Source organism: Chiloscyllium plagiosum, unplaced genomic scaffold (assembly GCF_037043375.1).
Source record: "Chiloscyllium plagiosum isolate Xiang-an unplaced genomic scaffold, Cpla_swu_hap1 HiC_scaffold_4, whole genome shotgun sequence".
Classification (NCBI taxonomy): Eukaryota; Metazoa; Chordata; class Chondrichthyes; order Orectolobiformes; family Hemiscylliidae; genus Chiloscyllium; species Chiloscyllium plagiosum.
The window spans coordinates 32,135,325-32,157,728 of record NW_028270142.1 but is presented as its reverse complement, the minus strand read 5'-3'; the positions used below and the strand labels follow the sequence as shown (position 1 = coordinate 32,157,728).

Genomic DNA, 22,404 nt, shown 5'->3' with positions numbered 1-22,404 from the left:
ACCAAGAAGTTAGGTCCCAGATTCTGGGTCTACAGAGAGCAAATTAGCCCTCTCAACATGTCTGAACTCTGCTGCCTCAGGTGTCTTGAACTCTCACAGCATGTCCCTGATGACAGGTGCAGCTTTCTTAAAGCCTATTTCCCAATGGAGTAGCTGGACACATTCTGCAAATGGCTGACAAGGTACCTGTCATTGGCGAACCACTTCACTCAACCCTGGTGTCTACATTCTCTTCTGTGAGGAGTGAAAGCAGGGAGTTATGAGTGCTAGAAATGGCTTTTGTGTGCAGATGAAGAAAGGAGAGCATTTGCAGAGGTTGACAGCAAGGCCTGACTGCAAGAGGGCAATAGGAGGAGGGTGAGGGTGTGACTGCTGGTTATTCCAAAGGATTCTGAGCTACCTTCAGAGGAACGAGTGGAGCTGCAAAGTGTATTGTTCAGAGACGTGCTATGCAGGAGAATGCTGGGCAGGAGAGTGAGAGGTGTGGCACCTGAAATGTTATCCCATTCACCATTCTAGCCCTCCAGAGGTCCTCAATCCTCTTGGTCTCGAAGTTAAAGGGGTCAGACTTCCTTGGCCACTTTCATCCACTCCTAATTGGCTGGAGGGGTTGTCTTAATCTTTAAACCCTTTCAGACCTCTTATCTCTGAAGCCCCTCAATTCCCACAGCAGAATCTTCTGTCACTGGTACAAGACACAGAGAGCAGTCTTGCTATGTCTCTACTCCACCTCTCTGGTTGCTGCAACCTCAAAATCCAAGTGTGAGTAAGCCCTTATAATCCATGTTTTGATCCCTTTAATTAGAAGACTTTCATTTGGTAGATCAGGCCACCTGCCCCTGCAATCGGTCAAGTGGAACACTAGGTGGAACACCATTGTACAGAAAGGGAGTAGGAGAATTGGATAAACCTCAGTGATAGGTCTTAACATTCTTGCAGAACAGCTCTGTAAAACTCAGAGGCACATTATAAGGTAAGAGAAAGGATCAGTTATCCTGTTTAACACGATAACAAGCAGATTGACATTTGAAGTGGGCAAAGGTACCTGAATGCTAGTTTTAGAGCCTAGTTTGAAGTTCCACAGAGACCTTCTCTCGTTCTTCCATGGCAAATGTTCTTGCAAGTCCCTGTTAATAAGGTATTGGAAACATGGTTGGATCTATCTATCATCTTCACTATTGGGAAGTATAGGTGTGGTATGTCTGTCAGGAATGGTTAAGTTGCTGATACATCTCTAATGTTCTCTTTTTCAATGAAGGTTCCTGTGGTCAGCATCTGTTTCCACCTTTCAGATAAAGGCTTGGCGAGTCTCCATAGCTGTCTCAGCCATCAGTACTTTTTGTGTTCATTTATGAGGTGTAAGCCACCAGGTGAAAACCTAATTAATTCTCTAACAGGACCTCAAGAGTAGTGAGTACCTGCACTTGCGCATGGCTGTATGATGTTGATGATGCACAGTCAGAAGGAATGAGCTACTCAAAGAGATTATTGGCATGCACTTCGTACAGCACTTGTTATACATGTGAAGGCCATGGAATGCAAGGGAAAGGGGACTTGTGGTCATGATAAAGTCATAATCATGGCAATCACTACATTCAGTCTTCTCATGTTTTAGTCATCAATTAAATGAATCAGGTATGATTGTGTTATTGTAACTCTGCTGCCAGTCATCTGAAAGAACCATTCTGAAGAAGAGCTATACTCGGCTTGAAACATTAACTCTGCCTCTCTCTCTCTCTCCACAGATGCTACCGGGCCTGCTGAGTTTCTCCAGTTCTTTCAGTTTTTAATGTACAGAAACTGAAGACTAGTTGCTACTGAAAGTTGAGGTGGTGTGAGGAGCGATGGGATACAGAAAATTTGGAGACACAGAGTGAATGGGTTTAAGTCACCACACGTAGGTGGATCTGCAAATGTACTTACTTGATTAGCTGGGGAATCAAGGATTACGGGGAAAAAACTGGAAAATAGACGTGATGAATGTTGGATCAGCCATGATCTTACTAAGTGGTGAAGCAGGATGGAGGGGCCAAACTACCTAGTCCTGTTCCTATTTCTTATGGCCTTTTCCTGTCCTGATCAGATCATTTTCTACATTTTCCTATGTATCCAAGAAAGGAACACGATGCTCCTACTTTTCATCTCTACAGCCAACTTCAAACATGTCTTCTTGTTGAGTGCAGCAGGTTTTATTCATTCATTCTGGGGAAAATATTCCTGACTGCACTTTAAAGTAATTCCAGCGGGGTGTCACTAGATTTGGTTGTTTCACTTGCGCTTTATGCATACATTCACACCAGCTTCTGGTTGCTTCAAATTCCATCTATATCTTGCCGCTTCAGATACAATAGTTGAGATCACATTACCCTGTACATAGGTGCACATCATCACTGTACATTTTGGAGGCTTGTTTCAATCATGCTGATATCAGAGAACCTGAGGTTTTGACTTTACTTTTTAATCTTTGGAACTCTATCCTGGTCCCAGTCTTGTTTTTAGAAACAGGTTGTAGACAATCTGACAGTCAGATATATGTCAGTCTAAATGATATCATCTATTTACGGTGCCTTAGTTACGTTTTGTGATTCTTTGTATTGGTTTCTGCACCTCTTTCGTTGTTTAATAGAGCTGTCACATCCAGCTATTAATACGTGGCTCTTAGTCAGTGAGGCCACACCTTTGGGTACAATTTTCATTGCTTATGTATGTGGAGGAGAACAGGGGGAACGTAGTATGACATTTACTGGAAGACACCCAAAGCTTGTTACCTCCCACACATTCCTGAATCCTGAAGAAGCAAAGCTGACTGTTGCTAAAGGTGTGGTGCACCTCAGCAAAATATATAGCACTGACTCAGAACCACACTGTGATGCCAGTATTATGCATTTTAATCAGATAGTTATAACAGCTATAGTGACAAAAACAGCATGCTAGTGAGTCAACAAACAATGAAAAATACAGACAACCCAGCAACTACATGCCAGTCAGTCTAACGTCAAGTAGTGGGGAAACATTTGCAGTTAATAATCTGAGGTAAATCTAACACAAGTGGGAAAATGTCAGTTCAATTACAATTCTTGCGATGAATCTGGTTGTAACATGTTACGTTATGTATTCTTCATTTATTGCTAATAAACAGAAAGTCTCACACTGGCAGTGGCATAAGAGTAAAAATACATTTAAACTGGGAGCAATATACATTTTGTTGCTGAGTAAAGCTCTACTATTTTGCTCTCCTTGCCAGGGAGTTCAATACGTTTTACTCTTTCCAGCATTTGTCAGTGTTCTAAAATAGCAAATTGTTGGTCGATACATTTATGCAACTCCAACTTTTCCAAACACAAAAAATTATAATTTGAGGATTCACAAACAATTCACGAACACCATGACTTCTATCACAGACTTAATATGTCTTATTCAGGTTGCAATGGCATCTCAAAGCACTCTGTCACATTGTTCCAGCACATCGTTCCCTAATGCAGATGCTTTTCTGCACATGTAGAACGGGTGACACAATCTGGTTAGTTTTGTGCAGGAAAGTAGGAAGTAACAGAGACAGTGGCATTTACAGGCAATTCCCCTTGAAGTGTGAAGAGAGTTCCCATGAGATTCTGTTGTATTTCAAAAAGCTAATGCCTGCTTGAATGTGGTTAAGTCATTTGACAGCAATTGCTTTTATATCCTCTGCATGATGTTAGGATGAAACTATGACTTTAATCTTACACAGGTCCCAGGCACAAGGTGTTTGGGGCTGAGGCAATTGGGAATGTTTAAGGATGTCGGAGGCATGGCACCTTCCAGAAACCTTGTGTAAATGTGCATGATTCACTTTAGCAGAAGCCTTGAACAATCAACTGCAAATTATTCTGAACAGAAATTCTTCCTGTTCAAAGGCCAAAGCTGCTCTCAGGAAGTTTTGATGATCATAAAAATATAGTCACTCAATCAGACCCTGCTGCTGTAAAATCCAGCTATGGAACCAAAATGAACTGCCTTATTAACCTAGCTGGTCCAAATTGGTTGCGAACTTGTTTTAGTAGCTAGCCCAACAATACATGGGAGTCCAGGACTTCCTTTATGCAGCAATGGGCCATGTCTTGGAGATGGCACATAGATTTTCCAACGATATGTTGAATAAATCACACTCTAATAAGTTGAGTATCAACCTAATTTCTAAGTCTACAAGCACTGGGTCTCTACCAGTTGCCTTTGACATCAGCTCCTTCTCCAGCATACCACATAGCTCCATAGCTCCACTGAGAAACACAGGGTTGAATTTTCCTGTGTTGAGATGTTAATGTGGGAAGGCATTAAATTCCAATGGCTATTAGGGACCGAAGATATTTTTCCAGTAACAGCAATTCACTTTGGCCCATCCTCTGCTTGCTAGTGCCTCTACACTGGCTGCAGACTGCTTCAGAGAGGACTGAAGCAGTTGACTTCACAGCTCAATTGCCACTCACATCTTGCCTCCTTTGACAAGATGAAACTCTGAGATTCCAAACCTCTATGCATACAGTGCTCCACTGGTGAAATCTGAAAAGGGGTGCAAACTTGGCTAATTAATTATCTACAAAGCATGACGCATCTGGCGTCACTTGAATCTGGTAAGATTGGTCAACCAGCATGATAAGTGCCCATGAAATTCTCACTGCCACAGGATGCCAGTTTTGAGGCAGTTGTTCAAATAACCAAAAATGAAAAAAAGTCAATTATTTTATGTACTGAGTTATGATTTGAAATGCAGTAGTGGTAGGAGTGACTACAGTACTGTGCTTAGAACTATTCAACATCAGAATTGCATTCGTCCACTTCTGTAACTTCATGGCCCAGCATTTTACCCCATGCTATCATTGCCATGAAGCCAGGGAACCAACCCTATTTCAACAAAATATGAAGAAGGACATGCCAGTGACAGTACGAGGCATGTGTAAAAATGAGGTGTCAACTTAGTGAAACTGAAACTCAGGACTATTTGCATTAATCAGTGGAAGCAGCATGCGATAGACAGGACTGAGCAATCCCATTATGAATCAAATTTAAGCTCTGCCATCATGCTACATCCAGTCTTAAATGATGGTGGACATTTAAACAATTAATAAAAGGATGAAATCCACAAAAATCCCTAAACTTAATGATGGCAGAGCCCAGCACACTAATGTAAAAGGTAAGGCTGAAGCATTTGCATCCTCTTTAGCCAGAAGCGCCCAAGGAATGAACCATCACGGCCTCCTGCAGAGGTTTTCAGCATCACTGCCGCCAGGTTTCAGCTAATTTCATTCATTTCAGGTGATATCACAAAATATTTGAAGGCACTGAAAGTTATGCCACGACAACATTCTGGCAATACTATTAAAAACTTGTGCTTCTAAACTACCATGCTCCTCGTCAAGCTGTTCCAACTTTTCCAATACTGGATCTACCCAGCAATGTGGAAATGTACCCAAGTATGTTTTGTCCACAAAAGGGAAGAACAAATCTAACTCAGATAATTACTGGCTGATCAGTCTACTCTTGATCAGTAGTGAAGTGATGAAAGAAATCAATGATAGCGGCATTAATTGCCACTTGCTCAGCAAAAACCGGCTCACAGACCTTCATTTGTGTTCTGTCAGGGTCACTCATTTGCTCACTTCTCAACTATGTTGGTTCAAAAATACAAAAAAAAGTTAACTCCAGAGGTGACGTGTGAATATTGACCAGCCTTGAAAAGAGAACAGCATTTGACTAAGTGTGATATTAAGAAGCCCTGGAAAATTGGCATCAATGATAATTAGGGGATAACTCTTTGCTGGGTGGAATCATACCTGGTACAAAGGAAGATAGTTGCGGTTGTTAGAGGTCAACCATCTCAGTCCCAGGACATCTCTGCGGGAGTTCCTCAGCATAGTGTCCTAGACTACATCTGCTTCATCAACGACTTTCCCTCCAACATAATGTCAGAAGTGTAGATGTTCACTGATGATTACTCAAAATTCAGCAACATTTCAGGATACATGTACTGTGGTGACAAGAGCAGGTCATAGACTAAGAACTCTGCAACAAATAACTCGCCTCCCGTCTCCCCTGTATCCATCCATCATCAAAAAGGCACAAGTCAGGAGGATGATGGAATACTCCTTCCATGCCTGGGCCTGTATAAGTCCAACTAAAATCGAAAAGCTCAACACCATTGAAGACAAAGCAACATGCTTGATTGGTGCCCATCCACTACCTTCACCACTAACGTACAGTGGCAGCAGCATGCATCACCTACAAGATGCACTACAGCAAATCACTCAGGCTCCTTCGATAGCTCCTTTAAAAAACCTGCAATCTTGACCACCTAGAAGAATAAGGGCAGGAGGTGCAAAAAAAATGCCATTGCCTGTAAGAGCTCCGGAAAGCCACACACTATCCTATGTTGGGATTAATTTGCCTTCCATCATTGTTGCTAGGTCAAACATAAGATTTTCTTTTGTAACAGTACTGTTGGTGCACATGCACCTCAAGGACTACAGCATATCAAGATAGCAACTCATACCACCTTTTCATGGCAAATTAGGGATTGGCAATAAATGATGGCTGGCCAGCAATACCTACATCCTATAATCAATTTACAAAAACATCACTTTTTGATATTGCTGGCTTAACAGCTCTATTTAATATCACAGAATTAACTGCAGTTTTAACATTGCTAGTTTAGATTGTTATTTATTACGAGATTAGCAGCACTATTAAATATCGCAGAATTAGCAGTGCTACTTAATATTACCAGATTAATAGCACTAATTAATATCATTGGATTAACATCACTATGTAATATTGCTAGATTAACTATGAGGTCCTGGCATAGTGGTAATTTCACTGGATTTCTAATCCAGAATCCCAGGTTAATGTTCTAGGAACATGGATTCAAATCCCACCAGTACAGTTGGTGAAATTTTAGCTTAACAAAAATTTGGAGTAAAAAAGATAGCCCAATGATCATCATTGTAAAAACCTACCTGGTTCATCAAATCCTTTTGGGATGGAAATGTGCCATCCTTACCTGGTTTGGTCTACCTGTAACTCCAGATCCACACCAATGTGGTTGACTAAGTGCCTTCTGGGCAATTATGGATAGATAATAAATGCTGATCTAGCCAGTGATGTCCACCGACGCATAATAAAAAAAAGCTAGATTATATTAATATTTAATATTGGCAGAATATCAGCATTATTAAATAACACTGAATTAACTGTGCTGTTTAACAACACCAGATTAACAGCACTAATTAATATTCCTGGATTAACAGCACTACTTAATTACACTGAATTAACAGCTCTACATGATATTATTGGATGAACAACATTAAATAATATCACTGGATTATCAGCACTAATTAATATTGTTGAATTAACAGCGCTAAGCAATATTACTGGATTAACTGCTTGAATGTCAGCATATTTAATAGTTTTGGATTATTGGTGTAGTAACAGAGCTGCTTAATATCGTTGGATTAAAACCTGTATTAAACAATGTCGCTGGATTATCCAGTGGACGTTTAATATGACTGGATTGATTGTATTAGTTGGAAAACACTAGATTAACAGTATTAATTAATGTAGCTGCATTAACAGAGCTAGTAACTATTGCTGAATTTATAACATTACATATTGTTAGTTTACAAGTGACATCTAATATTACCTATCAGCACTGGATTTTGCATATCAGCACAATTGAATATTGTTGGATAATTAACAAATTGTTGCAGAATGAAAACTGTTGCATTAAATGCATTAATTTAAATACTAACAGTTTAGTGGCACTAACTATTAGTGGATTAAATGCCTGCATTAACATTGCTGGTTAAACATCACAGTTAAAACTACTTAGTAACATTATTAACTTAAAAGCAGTATTAGATATCAGCGTAACTTCTCTTAACATGGTTTAAATAACTACTATTGGCACCAAAGTAGATTAGTAAGATTGAGAACCATCACTGGATTGAGGTGTTAGTTAATGTGGCTGTATTAGATAAAAGGAAGTATAGTCGACTTTTAACACTGCTGGTACCATGGGGTGGTTCTGTGTAAAGATCACTATGTTGGAAATTCTGGATATTAATTCTAGAATAAAATACTGGATGAATTGTATTAATCTAGAAAAAAGAAAATAAAATCAGAGATGCACATAAATCATTCTAATCTTTGAATAGGTGATCAGAGGAAACAAACTTTCATGATGGAAATTTCAACACAATGTAGAAATAATGCTGACATTCAATAAGGAGCAACAAAAACAACATAAATATATGGTTCACATAAAGGGCATGTTGCAGCCAATCAACTATTTTTGAAGTGTAGTCCCTTCTGTGAAGGCAAAAGAAGCAATTGATTTTATCACAGCAAAGGCCCTACAACACCAATGAGATAAACAATCAATTATCCTACGTTTGGGAATGTCAGATGAGAGATAAATCCATCTAACATTCTATGACTTTCTTCAAATAGTTTTGAGAGATTCAGGCACACAAACTCTCAGAGAAGAAAGTAATACTAAGTTCAGAAATCGCGGTGTTTCTGTCATTGTTCAAAAGATCTGTAACTAAATATGATGATCCATGGCTTTAAGAGGTATATTTTGTCTTTTTTTTTTGTGAAGGAAGGTTGAAACAGAGATGCTGAGCAGTCTGCTCCAAAGCTAATACAGTAAACAGCTAATGGAGTCTTCGGGTTTTTTAAAAAGTTGGAACAATAGAAGCAGCCTGAATGGATGGGGTCAAGCTCCCATGGAACCAGGGATTTCTGTTTTACTTTTAGCTTTCAGTGGCAGTTGCTGGGGTCTTGAAGTTGAATGTGGAAGTCCTGATTCCTCCCTCTGTCACAGCTAAAAGCTGGGGTTCTCTTCCTGCTGCTAGAATTGTGTGAGAGACTATCTACTTTTCTGAATTTGCCTTAGCCAAGGGTGTGTTTATGGGATGTTACTATTTTGGAACAGTTAATTAGTAGTAATTTATATTTATATTATTTTGTTCAGCATTTCAATACAGTCAAGCCCATTTGTTTCTTTTCTCTTTGTCTGTATTTTAATTATCGTGTATGAATAAAGTGTGTTTTGTTTCAAGCATGGTAGTTTGACCAATCAAATTACATCTGAAATGCAATGCCTTACACTTACCTTTAAAATAAGAAAAAGTTAGGGTCTAGATTATCTCCTTAATATATTTTGAGGGGATCTGGTCTAGTCCATAACACTATACAATAAACATTGTAACATTTTCCTGGTATTCTTTCCCTTGCCAGTTAGATTGCCTGAAATTAACTAACAAGAACAGCAATTACGGAAGCTTGGTTGTGTTTTGACAAACAGGAGGGACCTTCAACCTACCTGGAACAGTTATGTTTCCTGCAGTTGGATGGTTCATTTCTAAAATGAGGTCATTGTGTATTACCTAAAAATAAAGAAATAATAAAGTTAGATACAGTTACCTGTATATGTCAAACTTTTAAATTAAATTATGAATTCATGGTTATTCACATAAAGAAATACTTGGTCAATAAATACCACCCTCTGTAAAATTGTGTTGTGCCAGCGGACAGGGATATAGCACCATTACCTTAATTTTCTATTTTGTGCACAGCTTCCCACTGAGAACATGGATTCTGCAAAAATCTCCACAGAGACTGAAAAATTAGCTGACATGCCACAAATCTAAGGCAATCATATCATTTAAGTAAAGGCATCAGAAACATCAATTAAGTAGCTAAGCACTTGATAATCAACGTAATTAAACTATAGCAGTCACACTTGAAAATAAAATATATTTATTCATAAATATTGAACTGGTAGCAGAATCTTCAAATGGACATTTTGCCAGAAGTTCGAGGATCAAACACACACCGACAACATTTATTAACTAAATGCTCAGACTTAGAAAGCATTAGCATACTGCACTCCTTCATGAACCCTAACACTTACTTTCTAGGCCAATTTATTACCACATTAACTCATTTACAGGCTCCTCAATGAATGGCAGTACTCAGTTGTTTTATGGCAGTGCACATTTTAAACTAATGAAGGATGTGTGGTTGCACTCTGTGAACACTATCCTACGTTATTGTCAACAGACTTGTCTCCAGAGTATTTGCTAAACTATATAAATGCTTTCCAGAAGCTGAAAAAAAGTCATGTGAACTGGAATAAAGAGATTGCTATGAATCCTAAATCTTACATTACAGGAAATCAGTGTTTCTCTTAAAAGTATCTTATAAAATGGTATCAATAGAGTAGACAAAAGATCTTAATAACCAAAAAAGGAGTTATTTTACTTTGCAGTTCTCCCTCACGCTCTCCTGTTCTGACCATCTTTCATATACATTTTTCCCATCGCTGTTACTATAGAAAATTTGGACATTAAAACCTGAAAAAAGGATTCCTAACCCAAATCAGCCTCCTAAACTCCCACTTCTGGTTTTAACTAAGGTGGGGAGGTAGGCAGTCATCCAACTGCTTCAAAGTAAGTTGGCATTTTAAGTATGACAATGAATCTCTGGTTGGCTGGGTTTCCTAAGTCTCAGAAAGCCTGGCAGCTACATCTAGGTGATGACTTTCCTCATCCATGAGATGAGGATCTTTATACCTATTTTCTAGCTGCAGGGCTTGCTTGAGGAAGCCCAGATTGACCTGATCCTTCCCAAAGCCTTCCAAGCCTCTGAGGCCAAGCCATGTCCCACCTGGGGCAATATAAAACCATTACCTAGGACACCTAATCACCTTCCGATGTCTCCTGGTCTCTGCCTCATTCAAGTCTCCAAATTCCAAAAACCCCTCCATGATCTCACCACTGCACTGGGACTCGAGGAACAGCAGCTGCCTTGGGATTGAACCATCAACTTTCACATCTGGTCTGTTTCTCTCTCCACAGATTATATCTGACTTGCTGAATGTCTCTGGCATTTTCTATCTTTATTTTGGATTTCCAGCATATGCAGTATTCCATTTTTCTTGCTTCAGGGAGGAGTGACTGTGAGGAAATGTCTTTTCTTAAGGAAACACAGTTTAAAAGGTTAAAGAAATGTATCATTTTTTGATTTTTTAACCAAAAAGACAAGTGAATGAGCATGTGGTTCTTCACAGAAATGGAGGAAGGTTTTGCAATTGCATTCGTAGTTCCAATTCCATCATCATTCAGTGCATATGTGACTATGCTCAAAGTTAAATCTGAATTGCAGGAAAGCATACCAGAAACAGTACTAGGCTTACCAAAATATGAGGTGCCCCAACTTGTCAAAATTACAACACAGGACTAGTCCTGCCTTCGTGGACGAGAGGTGTGATAGACCAAAGTAATCTTACAACAAATGCATCGCATCAAGGTTCTGCATTACATTTACGTCCTGTTGTGCAAAATTATTGACAATTAAAAAATCAAATGAAGGGGGAAACTCCACAAAAATTCCCATCCCCAAAGGTGCATATCACTACCAAAGAGAAAGCTGAAGTATTTGCAACCATCTTTAGCCAGAAATGGTAATCGAACAATCCAATCCAACCTCATAACGAGGGCCCTAGCATCACAACTGTTAGCTTTCAGCCAAAGTTATTTTATTCATTCCTTGTATGTGGATTTTATTAGTTGGGCCAGCATTTATTGTCCATCCCTAATTATCCTTGAGAAAGTGGTGCTGAGCTGCTTTCTTGTACTGCTGCAGTTCACTGGTGTAGGTACATCACAGTGCTTTTAGGCAGGGAGTTCCAGGATTCTGGCATGTAACAGTGAGGAAATGCTGACATATTTCCAAGACAGAATGGTAAGAGAGACTTAGAGGGGGCCTTGCAGGTAGTGGTGTTCATATGTACATGCTGTCCTTGTCCTCTTAGATAATATTTGTCACGGGTTTGGAAGATGCTATCTAAGAAGCCTTGATGAATTTCTGCAGCTTTGATTGCAGATGATACACAGTGCTGCTACTGAACGTCAGAGATATAGACTGAGAATGGATGTGGTGTCAATCAAGCAGACTACTATGTCATGGATGGTGGTCAAGCTTCCTGGGTGTTGTTGGAGCTCTAATCATTCAGACAAGTTTGGAATTTTCCATCATAGTCCTGACTTGTGCTTTGTAGATGATGAATAGGCTTTGGGAAATTTATTACATGTTTCAGGATTCTTAGCCTCTGAACTGCTCTTGTAGTCACAACATTTCTATAGTCAGTCCTCTGACCCATGGTAACCCCCAGGATGTTGAAAGTGGAGGATTCAGTGATAGTAACTCCATTGAATGTCAAAGATAATTGTAGATCCTCTGTTGTTGAAGATGGTCATTGCCTGGCACTTACCACTGCAAATGTCATTTGTTACTTGTCAACTCAAGCTTGGATTGTCCAGGCCTTGCTCAGTTTGGATATGGACTCCTTCAGTACCTGAGGAGTCATGAATAGTCTGAATATTGTGTAATCATCAATGAGCATCCCCATTTCTGATCTTATGATGGAGGAAAGGTCATTGACAAACTGCTGAAGATGGTTGGGCCTAGGACACCTAAGGAATTCCTGCAGAAAAGTCCTGGAGCTGAGATGACTGACCTCCAATAGCCACAACTATCTTCTTTTGTGCCAGGTATGACTCTCAACAGTGGAGAGATTTCGCCCTGATTTCCAATTTTGCTAGGGTTCCTTGATGTCACACATGGTCAAATGCTGCATTGCGATCAAGGACTGAAACTCTCACCTCACGTTTGGAATTCAGCTCTTTTGTCTATGCTTAAACTAATACTGTAATGAGGTCACAATCTGAGTAGCCCTAACAGAACCCAAAATGTTTTCCTTTCATAGTGTGTAGGACAACGACTATAACTAGTTCTTGTGACTATTTAGCTAATTATACTCAATAGTTTAGATGATTATCTGTCATTTGTTCCCTGTAATCGATATTGTGCTTAAAGGTAGCAAATTTTATCAATAATATCAAATAATAAGTTTCTTACTGAATATCCATCAGACAAAGGACGAAAAATTGACTTTATGCAGTAATGTAAAACAGACTGTTAATCATTATCATTTACTTTAAAATGGCATTAGGTTTACTGTCCATTTTATATTTCCTTGTTTTACACCACTGCACAGTATCAGGAGTACAAATAACTCCAAATGTGTCATTTATATTTGCGTGGCATTCTAGTTAAAATAGCCCTGTTAGTAAGGCAAACTGTAGTTCTGTGCATATCTTTAGATAGAATATTTAAAGAAAACAAACTAGATGAAAGGATACTTTGATCAGTGTTTTGAATAAACCTTCAATTAAACAGTATTAACCATTTACATGGCAATATCCTTATTTTAGTTCCCACTGGCTATAATCAACCAGCTCTCTGATATTAAAAGAATTCCATTTGATACATTTAACTCAGAGCTAAATATATAAATTACAGATGCTAAGATTTTAAGTTACACAGGATGGTTAGTCAAGCAGGCGCACCAAACTTTTTTTTGACTGTACTGACTGAAGTCAATTGATGAGATTTGAATGTACTATTACATGCTTTAGAGACTGCTGGAACAGCATGTGGTAGTAAGCATGAGTTTAGCACAAATTTGTCCTGATTTATATCTAAAATTTATTTTTAGTTCAAATTAAAATGAGGACTCATTGATTGTTTTGCATGAACATTTAGCCCAACTATAATAAATTAATAAGCAAAAGAGTCCAACTTTAACCGGTACTATGTGCTCTTATTGAGATACAACATGCTTCAGAAAGGGGCTTGAATAATGCTTCAATCAGAATTAATGAGTCTGTTAGTCATTTTGTGTGCAAGTGTGTTTTTTTGCTGTGCCATTGATGGATTTAGGTAATTCATAGAGAAACAAAAGAAGTTCTTTTGATAATTCAAGAAATACGGTTTCATTGTAAACTGTATGCTAGAATTCCCTCAATCATTCCCTGAAGTTTTCAATTGAAAGTGCACAATTTGTGTAATTCAGTCATTTTCACATATTTTCTTGTACATTGATTATAGAACATATGTTGTCCTGTCTTAAGATTAACTTTAGGTTAGCAGATTTGAAATGTCTATTAGCTTCTGAAATTAAAATAAACTTAAGGAGATTTTATGAAAAAAAACACCTGATTTGATTTTTAAAAAATGTGATGTGATGACTTGCTTCCTGGATTGGATTCTATCTATCTTACCAGCAGGAGGCATGGTTATTCCTCTCACTGTAGTATGGATATTTTAAAACAAGCCGTTGAAATGTGACATAACACATCTCTGGAGCAGATGGAGCTTGAACCCAGGCCTTCTGGCCCAGAAGTAGGGACAGTACCACTGTGCCACAAGAACTCCTCCCTTTCAGCGTATTCTACATTGCATCTACTAGCACAGCTCCAAAGCATTAGGAAGCTACGGTAATGACATTCTGCACATAAACCTCCAAGAAAACATGAAAAGCAAATGCCAAAGTTGTAATGTTTTAATGAAGCTCCACCTAAAATATTAACTTGCCTCTTCTCCTTCAGATGTTGATTGGTCTGTTGTGCATTTGATTAATATAAAGTTCTAAAGCTCAATTCAAATTCCACAGAACCATGTTTACAGGTATGCAAAAAACCTGAGTAACGCTTTTTTTTCCAGTTCCATTTAAAATGTTCATCCTTGTCGGAACAAACACACATAACTCATTAACACAAAAACAAGAGATTAGAAGCTGATGAAATGTAAGGGTAGGTCTGCTTTATTCTTGATAAGTTCTGCGGATCACATCCTGAATTCCAAATTCCATATTAATATATACATTATCTGTTTATTTCCGCCCAACAACATAAAATGGTTTTATCAATTTTTTTAAATGAAACTTTTCCGGCATCTACAACGCATGTTATGATCATTCAGCAAATTAGTCATCTGATGGCATGATCTATGTGCACTGAACAGCCTACTCTGGGAAGTCAGCTGTGTGGTACCAAGTCATGTTTTTTTTTAGATTACATTACAGTGTGGAAACAGGCCCTTCGGCCCAACAAGTCCACACCGACCCGCCGAAGCGAAACCCACCCATACCCCTACATTTACCCCTTACCTAACACTACGGGCAATTTAGCATGGCCAATTCACCTGACCCTGCACATCTTTGGACTGTGGGAGGAAACCGGAGCACCCGGAGGAAACCCACGCAGACACGGGGAGAACGTGCAAACTCCACACAGTCAGTTGCCTGAGGCGGGAATTGAACCCGGGTCTCAGGCGCTGTGAGGCAGCAGTGCTAACCACTGTGCCACCGTGCCGCCCACGGTTATCATGCATGACCAGAAAGTCTTGCTGAGTTCCAAACCCATTTCTTCATCTCAAACTGCAAGTGTATCAATTTCAATCATTGTCTATAACAACAAACTGAACAACATTTCGGATGATGCCATTCTAAACTAATACCATTTGTCTGAACAAGGTACATATGCCTCTAAACCTTGCCTGTTCATATGTCTGTCTAAGTTCTTTTAAACGTTGCTAACTGTTTCTATTACATTCCTGGCACTGCATTCCAGGTACCTACCACCCTCAAGTAAAATATTTTCCTCGTACATCTACCTTAAACATTTCCTCTCTCACCTTAAACCTATGTCCCCTTGTATTTGATATTTCCACCTTATTGTGTGGTTTTATGTTCTGTGAATCTAACTTGGAATGTTGACTTTTGAGGCATTGGCTGGACAGAAGCCAGAGATTTCACAAGGTAGGCTGTGCAGGATGGGCTGGGGGTGGTGAGCCTTTGAGGGTTGGGGCTGAGGGAGTGAGGGTGAGCTTTGCCAGGAGGTGCAGGAAGGCAATGAGCATTGTTGGAGGTGCAAGGGAAGGGGGGTTAGTATTGTCGGGGTGCAGAAGTGGGGAGTTTTTTTAGGCTGTTCCATTATTTCTCTTGCTGTTATTCACTGTCCTGTGCCTGAAATCAACAAAAGAAGGAATTGATACATTTCTTTGTATGTACAGGCATCAAGTCCAACACCAAGGTCAATGAAAACATTCTCAGAGGGGCTCTGGTAGCACAATTTGACACACTAGGTGTTTAAAAATTCCATATGCGTGGATCGGTAGTTCTGCAGAGTCCTGAGGCACAACAGCAAAGAATATCTCAACATTTGCTGCTGTTGTCATTGAAAGGCTTTGCCCTGTGCATTCTCAATAAAATGCTTGAGACAAAAATGAAACAGATCTGTCTTGTTTTAGTTTTGTAGAGCTTCCTTTAACTTAGTCACGAAGCTTAAGCTTAACTCAACACAAATGCTGCAAGTTTCCTTGGTTGTCTGCAAAGCTCGAGGGAGGAACCAAACTATCTTTGAACAAATAAGAAAAAAGTGAGACATGTGCTACATAAGACAGTAAGTTACCTTCAGATGTGGTCCACTGTTATTCAAATCCAGGAAGTCCTGAAATTAGCCCTGAAACTGTTTTAAAGGGCGTTTAAGCAGCTGAAGGTGTCCAAATCTGAGTGGGTCAGTTTGGGATTTCCAAGAGATATAAACAAAATAAACACTTACTTACAAAAGAAGATCTCAACATTTACATAGCAAAACTTTACAATTTTCTTTTCAAATATACATTACGACTTTTTGTTTGTCCTTTATTAAATCATGCAATCTACTTAACATCTAATCTAATGTTTATCACTGGGATTCTCTAATGTCCAAAATGAGAGAGAGAGAGAGAGATTCCAGGACAAAATGAATTGATGGAAATATTGTTCTCCTGTCCTGTGCATATAATGTCATAAGTTTGGCGGTTCCTGACTTTTTTAGATGCAGACTGTCATAGCATCAAACCTTGGACAAGTATGTATTTCCATTCTGGATTTTACTAGTGATTTTATCTTTGTGAAATATAGGACATGTATACCGAGGAATATTCCTCTATGTTCTCTGTCATTTCTTCTTCATGATCCTCACAGTACAGAAGAACCTCGATTATCCAAAGGACACAGGCGGGAAGTATTTCGTTTGGTTAACTGAATTCGAGATAATCAAATGCCGGATAACATAGTTTAGCCAAGCATCGGGACCTTGCAATCTTGCCAGATAATCCGATAACTGAATGTCAGATAATCAAAGGTTTCTCTGTAAATCTTTCAGTCCCTCTGCATTATTTCAACCCGATGCACCACCACCATGGGCTGTTAAAGTTTGCTTTATTTGTTTAATAGACAAGGCCTTTCTCCTAGCGTGAGGCATCCAAAACTAGGGGGCATAAGTTTAAGGTGAGTGGGGGAATATTTAGAAAGGGCCTGAGGGGTAACATTTTTCACAGAGAATGGTGCGTGTATGGAACAAGCTGTCAGAGTAAGTAGTGTACGTGGGTACCATTACAACATTTAAACAAGTCTGGATGCATATATGAACAGGAAGGGTTTAGAACCAAATGCTGGCCAATGGAACTTTGTCAGATTGGGATGAGTTGCACAAAGGGTCTGATTCCTTGCTGTATGACTCTATGACTATAACCTGTAGATATTGCCCCATCTATCTTCTCGTGGCTTACTAAATCCCATGGTTTCTTGTCTCCATTCTCCCCTGTATTTGCTTCCTTATGCATTAAACACCAGCTTTTTCAGTCTTTTTAACTCTGCTAACTGAGTTGCCAGCTCTGAACTTTCACAATTTGCTCTTTGACTTGGTGACGTTATAGTTAGCTGTGTCAAGCCTTGCTCCAGTGTGGCTGATATTCTCAAAGTACCTGTGGGGAATAACCTCTGAAGCGTTTAGAAACTATACAGAACTTATACAGCATGTGGACCACCATCTTACCCCAGTCATTTAAATATTGGACAATGGAAAAGAAACTCATTTCTTTGCTTACAATTTGTACACAAGAGTTTTAAATTGTTACCTAGCTAAGTCTCACTCTGTTGTTCTGTGAGTTCATCCTTTCCAGAAAATAGTTTTTCCTGGACACTGATCTAGCAGAAAAGATCACCTAACAATTCTAGTACCTATGCTATTTAGAGCTCATTCAGGTTCTGCAATGGTTCGGTGATCCATTCTGTCATGTCACTGTTTGTAGTCAAGTTGAAAATAGTCCATATTGAAACAGAGAAAGGCCCAGAAGTGCTAATGTATTTGCTGAACAGATTGGAGAGGGGGGCTGTTGGTTGTGGTGATGACAAATATCAGAGATTAAAATTGGAAGCATTAGTACTGCATTAATTCACGAAATAAAGGTTTGGGATTTCTCCAACATTGCACTCAGATAAGGTAAAGATAAAGTTTTACCAGGCTATAGGGCTGTTCTCTCATTAGACAGAGGTGATTGGTGGTGGTTTAACATGAGGGTTATCATTTCACAGGTAAGGGGAGAGGGTGAGAAGGAGAATCCTTCAGCTGCTGCAGGAACTGAACCCACGTTGTTGGTGTCACTTTGCATCACAAACCAGCAGCCCAGCCAACAGAATTTGAAAGAGGTGACCTAATGGCCATTTCCACTATTCCGACTTAGCTGCCAATATCAGAAACCTCTGGAAAAATACCATCTCTATATTTGTTTTGTATGCTGATAACTCTAGCTTCATGCAAATATGGTTCACCTTCAAGTAATTAGCATTTCTACTTGTAGCAAATGACCATTACTTTTATAGTAATTTTAACAGATTGTGGCATGGACTTTGAAATAATTGGATGCAAAAGCAGGGCTTGGAGGCCCACAATTTCCGAAGTTGTGCTCCCTGTGAGCAGACCTGGACTATAGTCATCCTACTGCTGTAATAATGTGGTCAAATTCCTACAGAGACACAAAAGAAACAACACATTGGGAAGCTATGTGCTCAAACGCTCGCAAAGTTAACTAAAGTAAGTACAAAAGGGTCCATTATGAGGAGGCTACAGAAAAGAAGCCATGTGGAGGATTAAAGTGTTAAAGAAGATGCTGAATTGGCTGAATTGGCTCCCATTTAGAATGAATTGCCAAGTGTGGAGATGTGAAAAAGTCCAAAGTTGGAGTGGTGAAGAAGATCTGTCTGATATAAAAGACTGAAGGCGGCTGTACAGAGGTGAGAACTTGTACATGGGGCATGAAGTTTGAAATGTGAGGGAAAGGGACCAGTGCAGGTTAGGGCAATGGAGATAAGCTGCAAGCAACATTTTTGACACGTTGTAATTTTAATTTTTAATGAGTGGACTCATTAAACTTTAAATGTACTACCAAGACCTAATAAAAATTAGCACTTTTGATCCAATGACTTAGAAAAATGAATCAATCAGCATAACGTATTAAGACATTCTGCCAAACAAATTATAATCTTTGAGAAAATTTGAAGCATTTAGCAACAGTCTGCAGCAATGTTTGTTAGTTCATACTGAAAAGGCAGACTTGAGAGGTGCCAAAAGGACTACAGAAGGCTAATGTGGTATCATTATTCAAGAAGGGAGGCAGGAGTAAACCAAGAAACTACAGGCCAGTATGTCTAACATCAGTGGTAGAATATTGTTGAAAAGAATTATGAGGGACAGAATAAACTCCACTTGAAGAAACAAGGATTAATCAGGAATTATCAGCATGACTTTGCCAGAGGGAGATTGTGTCTAATAAATTTGAATTTTTCAAGGAAGAGACCATGTGTGGATGAAGGCAGTGCAGTTGATATAGTCTGCATGGATTTTATAAAGGCTTTAGACAAGGTCCTACATGGCAGACTGATTAAGAATATTAAAGCTTATTGATCCAGGGCAAGTTAGCAACTTGGATCCAAAGTTGGCTCAGTAGTAGGAAGCATAGAGTCACAGAGAAGTACAGCACGAAAACAGACCCTCCAATCCAGCTCATCCATGCCACCAGATATCCTAACTTAATCTAGTTCCATTTGCCAGCATTTGGCCCATATTCCTCTAAACCCTTCCCATTCATCTACCCATCCAGATGCCTTTTAAATGCTGCAATTGTGTAGCTTCCACCCACTTCCTCTGGCAACTCATTTCATACGTGTACCACTCTCTGCGTGAAAACATTGCCCCTTAGGTCCCTTTTATATCTTTTTCCCTCTCACCCTAAACCTATGCCCTCTAGTTCCGCACCCCAGGGAAAAGACTTTGTCTATTTATTCTACCCATGCCCCTCATGATTTTATAAACCTTGATAAGGTCACCCCTTAGCCTCTGATGCTCCAGGGAAAACTGCCCCAGACCATTCAGCCTTTCCCTATAGTTCAAATCCTCCAATTCTGGCAACATCTTTTTAAATCTTTTCTGAACTCTTTCAAGTTTCACTACATCCTCCTGATGGGAAGGAGACCACAATTGCACGCAATATTCCAAAAGTGGCCTAACCAATGTCCTATACAGCCCCAACATTACCTCCCAACTCCTGTACTCAATACTCTGACCAATAAAGGAAAACATACCAAATGCCTTCTTCACTATCCTATCTACCTGCGACTCTACTTTCAAGGAGCTATGAACCTGCACTCCAAGGTCTCTCTGTTCAGCATTACTCCCCAGGACCTTACCATTAAGTGTATAAGTCCTGCTCTGATTTGCTTTACTAAACTGCAGCACCTCACATTTATCTAAATTAAACTTCATCTGCCATTCCTCATCCCATTGGCCCATCTGATCAAGATCCCATTGTACTCTGAGGTAACCTTCTTCGCTGTCCACTACACTTCCACCTTTGGTGTCATCTGCAAACTTATTAACTATACCTCCTATGTTCACATCCAAATCATTTATATCAATGTCGAAAAGTAGTGGACCCAGCACCGATCCTTGTGGCATTTCCACTGGTCACAGGCGTCCAGTCCGAAAAGTAACCCTCCACCACCACCCTCTGTCTTCTACCTTCGAGCCAGTTCTGTATCCAAATGGCTAGTTCTCCCTGTATTCCATGAGATCTAACCTTGCTAACCAGGCTCCCATGGAGAACCTTGTCGAACGCCTTACTGAAGTCAACATTGATCACATCTACCGCTCTGTTCTCATCAATCCCCTTTGTTATTTCTTCAAAAAACTCAATTAAGTTTGTGAGACATGATCTCCTATTCACAAAGCCACTTTGACTATCCCTAATCAGTCCTTGCCTTTCCAAATACGTGAAAATCCTGTCCCTCAGGATTCCCTCCAACAACTTGCCCACTATTGATATCACACTCACCAGTCTATAGTTCCCTGGCTTTTCCTTACCACCTTTCTTAAATAGTGGTACTACGTTAGCCAATGGCCAATCTTCGGCACCTCATCTGTGACTATTGATGATACAAGTATCTCAGCAAAGGGCCCAGCAATCACTTCCGTAGCTTCCCACAGAGTTCTAGGGTACACCTGATCAGGTTCTGGGGAATTATCCACGTTCAAGACATCCGACACCACCTTCTCTATAATATGGACATTTTTAAAGATGTTACCATCTATTTCTCCACATTCTATATCTTTGACATCCTTCTCCACATTAAACACTGATGAAAAATACTCATTTAGTATCTCCCTCACCTCCTGTGGCTCTGGAGGAAAAAAGAGAAGAATCAGAACCTGAAGAATGAACCAGAGTGCCATGGAAGCAATGGTGTCTTTGGAATGCTGAAAAGTAAAGGGAAGATGTGTTTCAAGGTGGAAGATATGACACTGAATGACTTTCAAATATAGGGACTGCACAGTGGTTCTGTGGTTAGCACTGATGCCTCACAGCGCCAGGAACATGTGTTCGATTCTACCTTAGGGAGAATGTGCTAACTCCACAAAGACAGTCACCTGAAGGTAGAATCGAACACAGGTTCCTGGTGCTGTGAGGCAGCAGTGCTAACCATTGAACCACTGTGCAGCCCCTATATTTGTGTGGGTTTCCTCTCACAATCCAAAGGTGGATTAGCCTTGCCTAATTGCCCATAGTGTCCAGGTAGGTGCAGGCTAGTTGGATTAGCCATGGGAAATGTGAGGTTTCATGGATAGGGTAGGAGCATGGCTCTGGGTAGGATTCTGTTCAGTGGGATAGTATAGACTCGATAGGCTAAATGGCCTGCTATTACACTGTAGGGATTCAATGATTCTCTAGGGTTCTGTCTCAAAGGTGTTTTTATGATTGGAAGCCTGTGAAGAGTAATGGACCACAGGATTTGATGTTGGGAAACATTCACTCTAATTTTCTTACTGACAGTGTGCGTTTCCGGCTCCTGTGCACAGCAGCAACTTCCAGAACAAGAAGACAATGCCACAAATGATGTGCTGACACCAATCACCATGTGCGGAATATCAGAGTGGCTGACAGTGTACGCAGCTTTAGGTCTTTAAAGGTAGCAGGACAAGTGGATAAGATGGTTAAGAAGGGATATGAGATACTTGCATTTAATAGTAAAGGCATCAAATACAGGAGGAATGTGGTTATGATGGAGCTGTATAAAATATTAGTTAGGCCACAGCTACAGAACCACACTCTTCGAAGCATGATTGCAGTAGAAAGGGTGCAAAAAAC

The 22,404-nt window shown here is 39.7% G+C and overlaps 1 protein-coding gene across 5 annotated transcripts in view; it reads right to left on the bottom strand.

Moving 5' to 3' along the window:
• sugct (succinyl-CoA:glutarate-CoA transferase) overlaps positions 1-22,404 on the bottom strand; it is a 475,105-nt gene that overhangs the window by 79,648 nt on the left and 373,053 nt on the right. For 3 of the 5 annotated variants that reach the window (XM_087986074.1, XM_087986078.1, XM_087986076.1), the window contains exon 13: positions 9,356-9,419. The exons of 1 other annotated variant lie outside the window; for it this stretch is intronic. In XM_087986074.1, coding sequence (XP_087842200.1) covers positions 9,356-9,419 — 64 coding nt within the window. Of the gene's footprint in view, positions 1-9,355; positions 9,420-16,349; positions 16,447-22,404 lie in introns of all 5 variants that reach the window. One more of the 5 variants, XR_015756922.1, reaches the window with a different exon arrangement.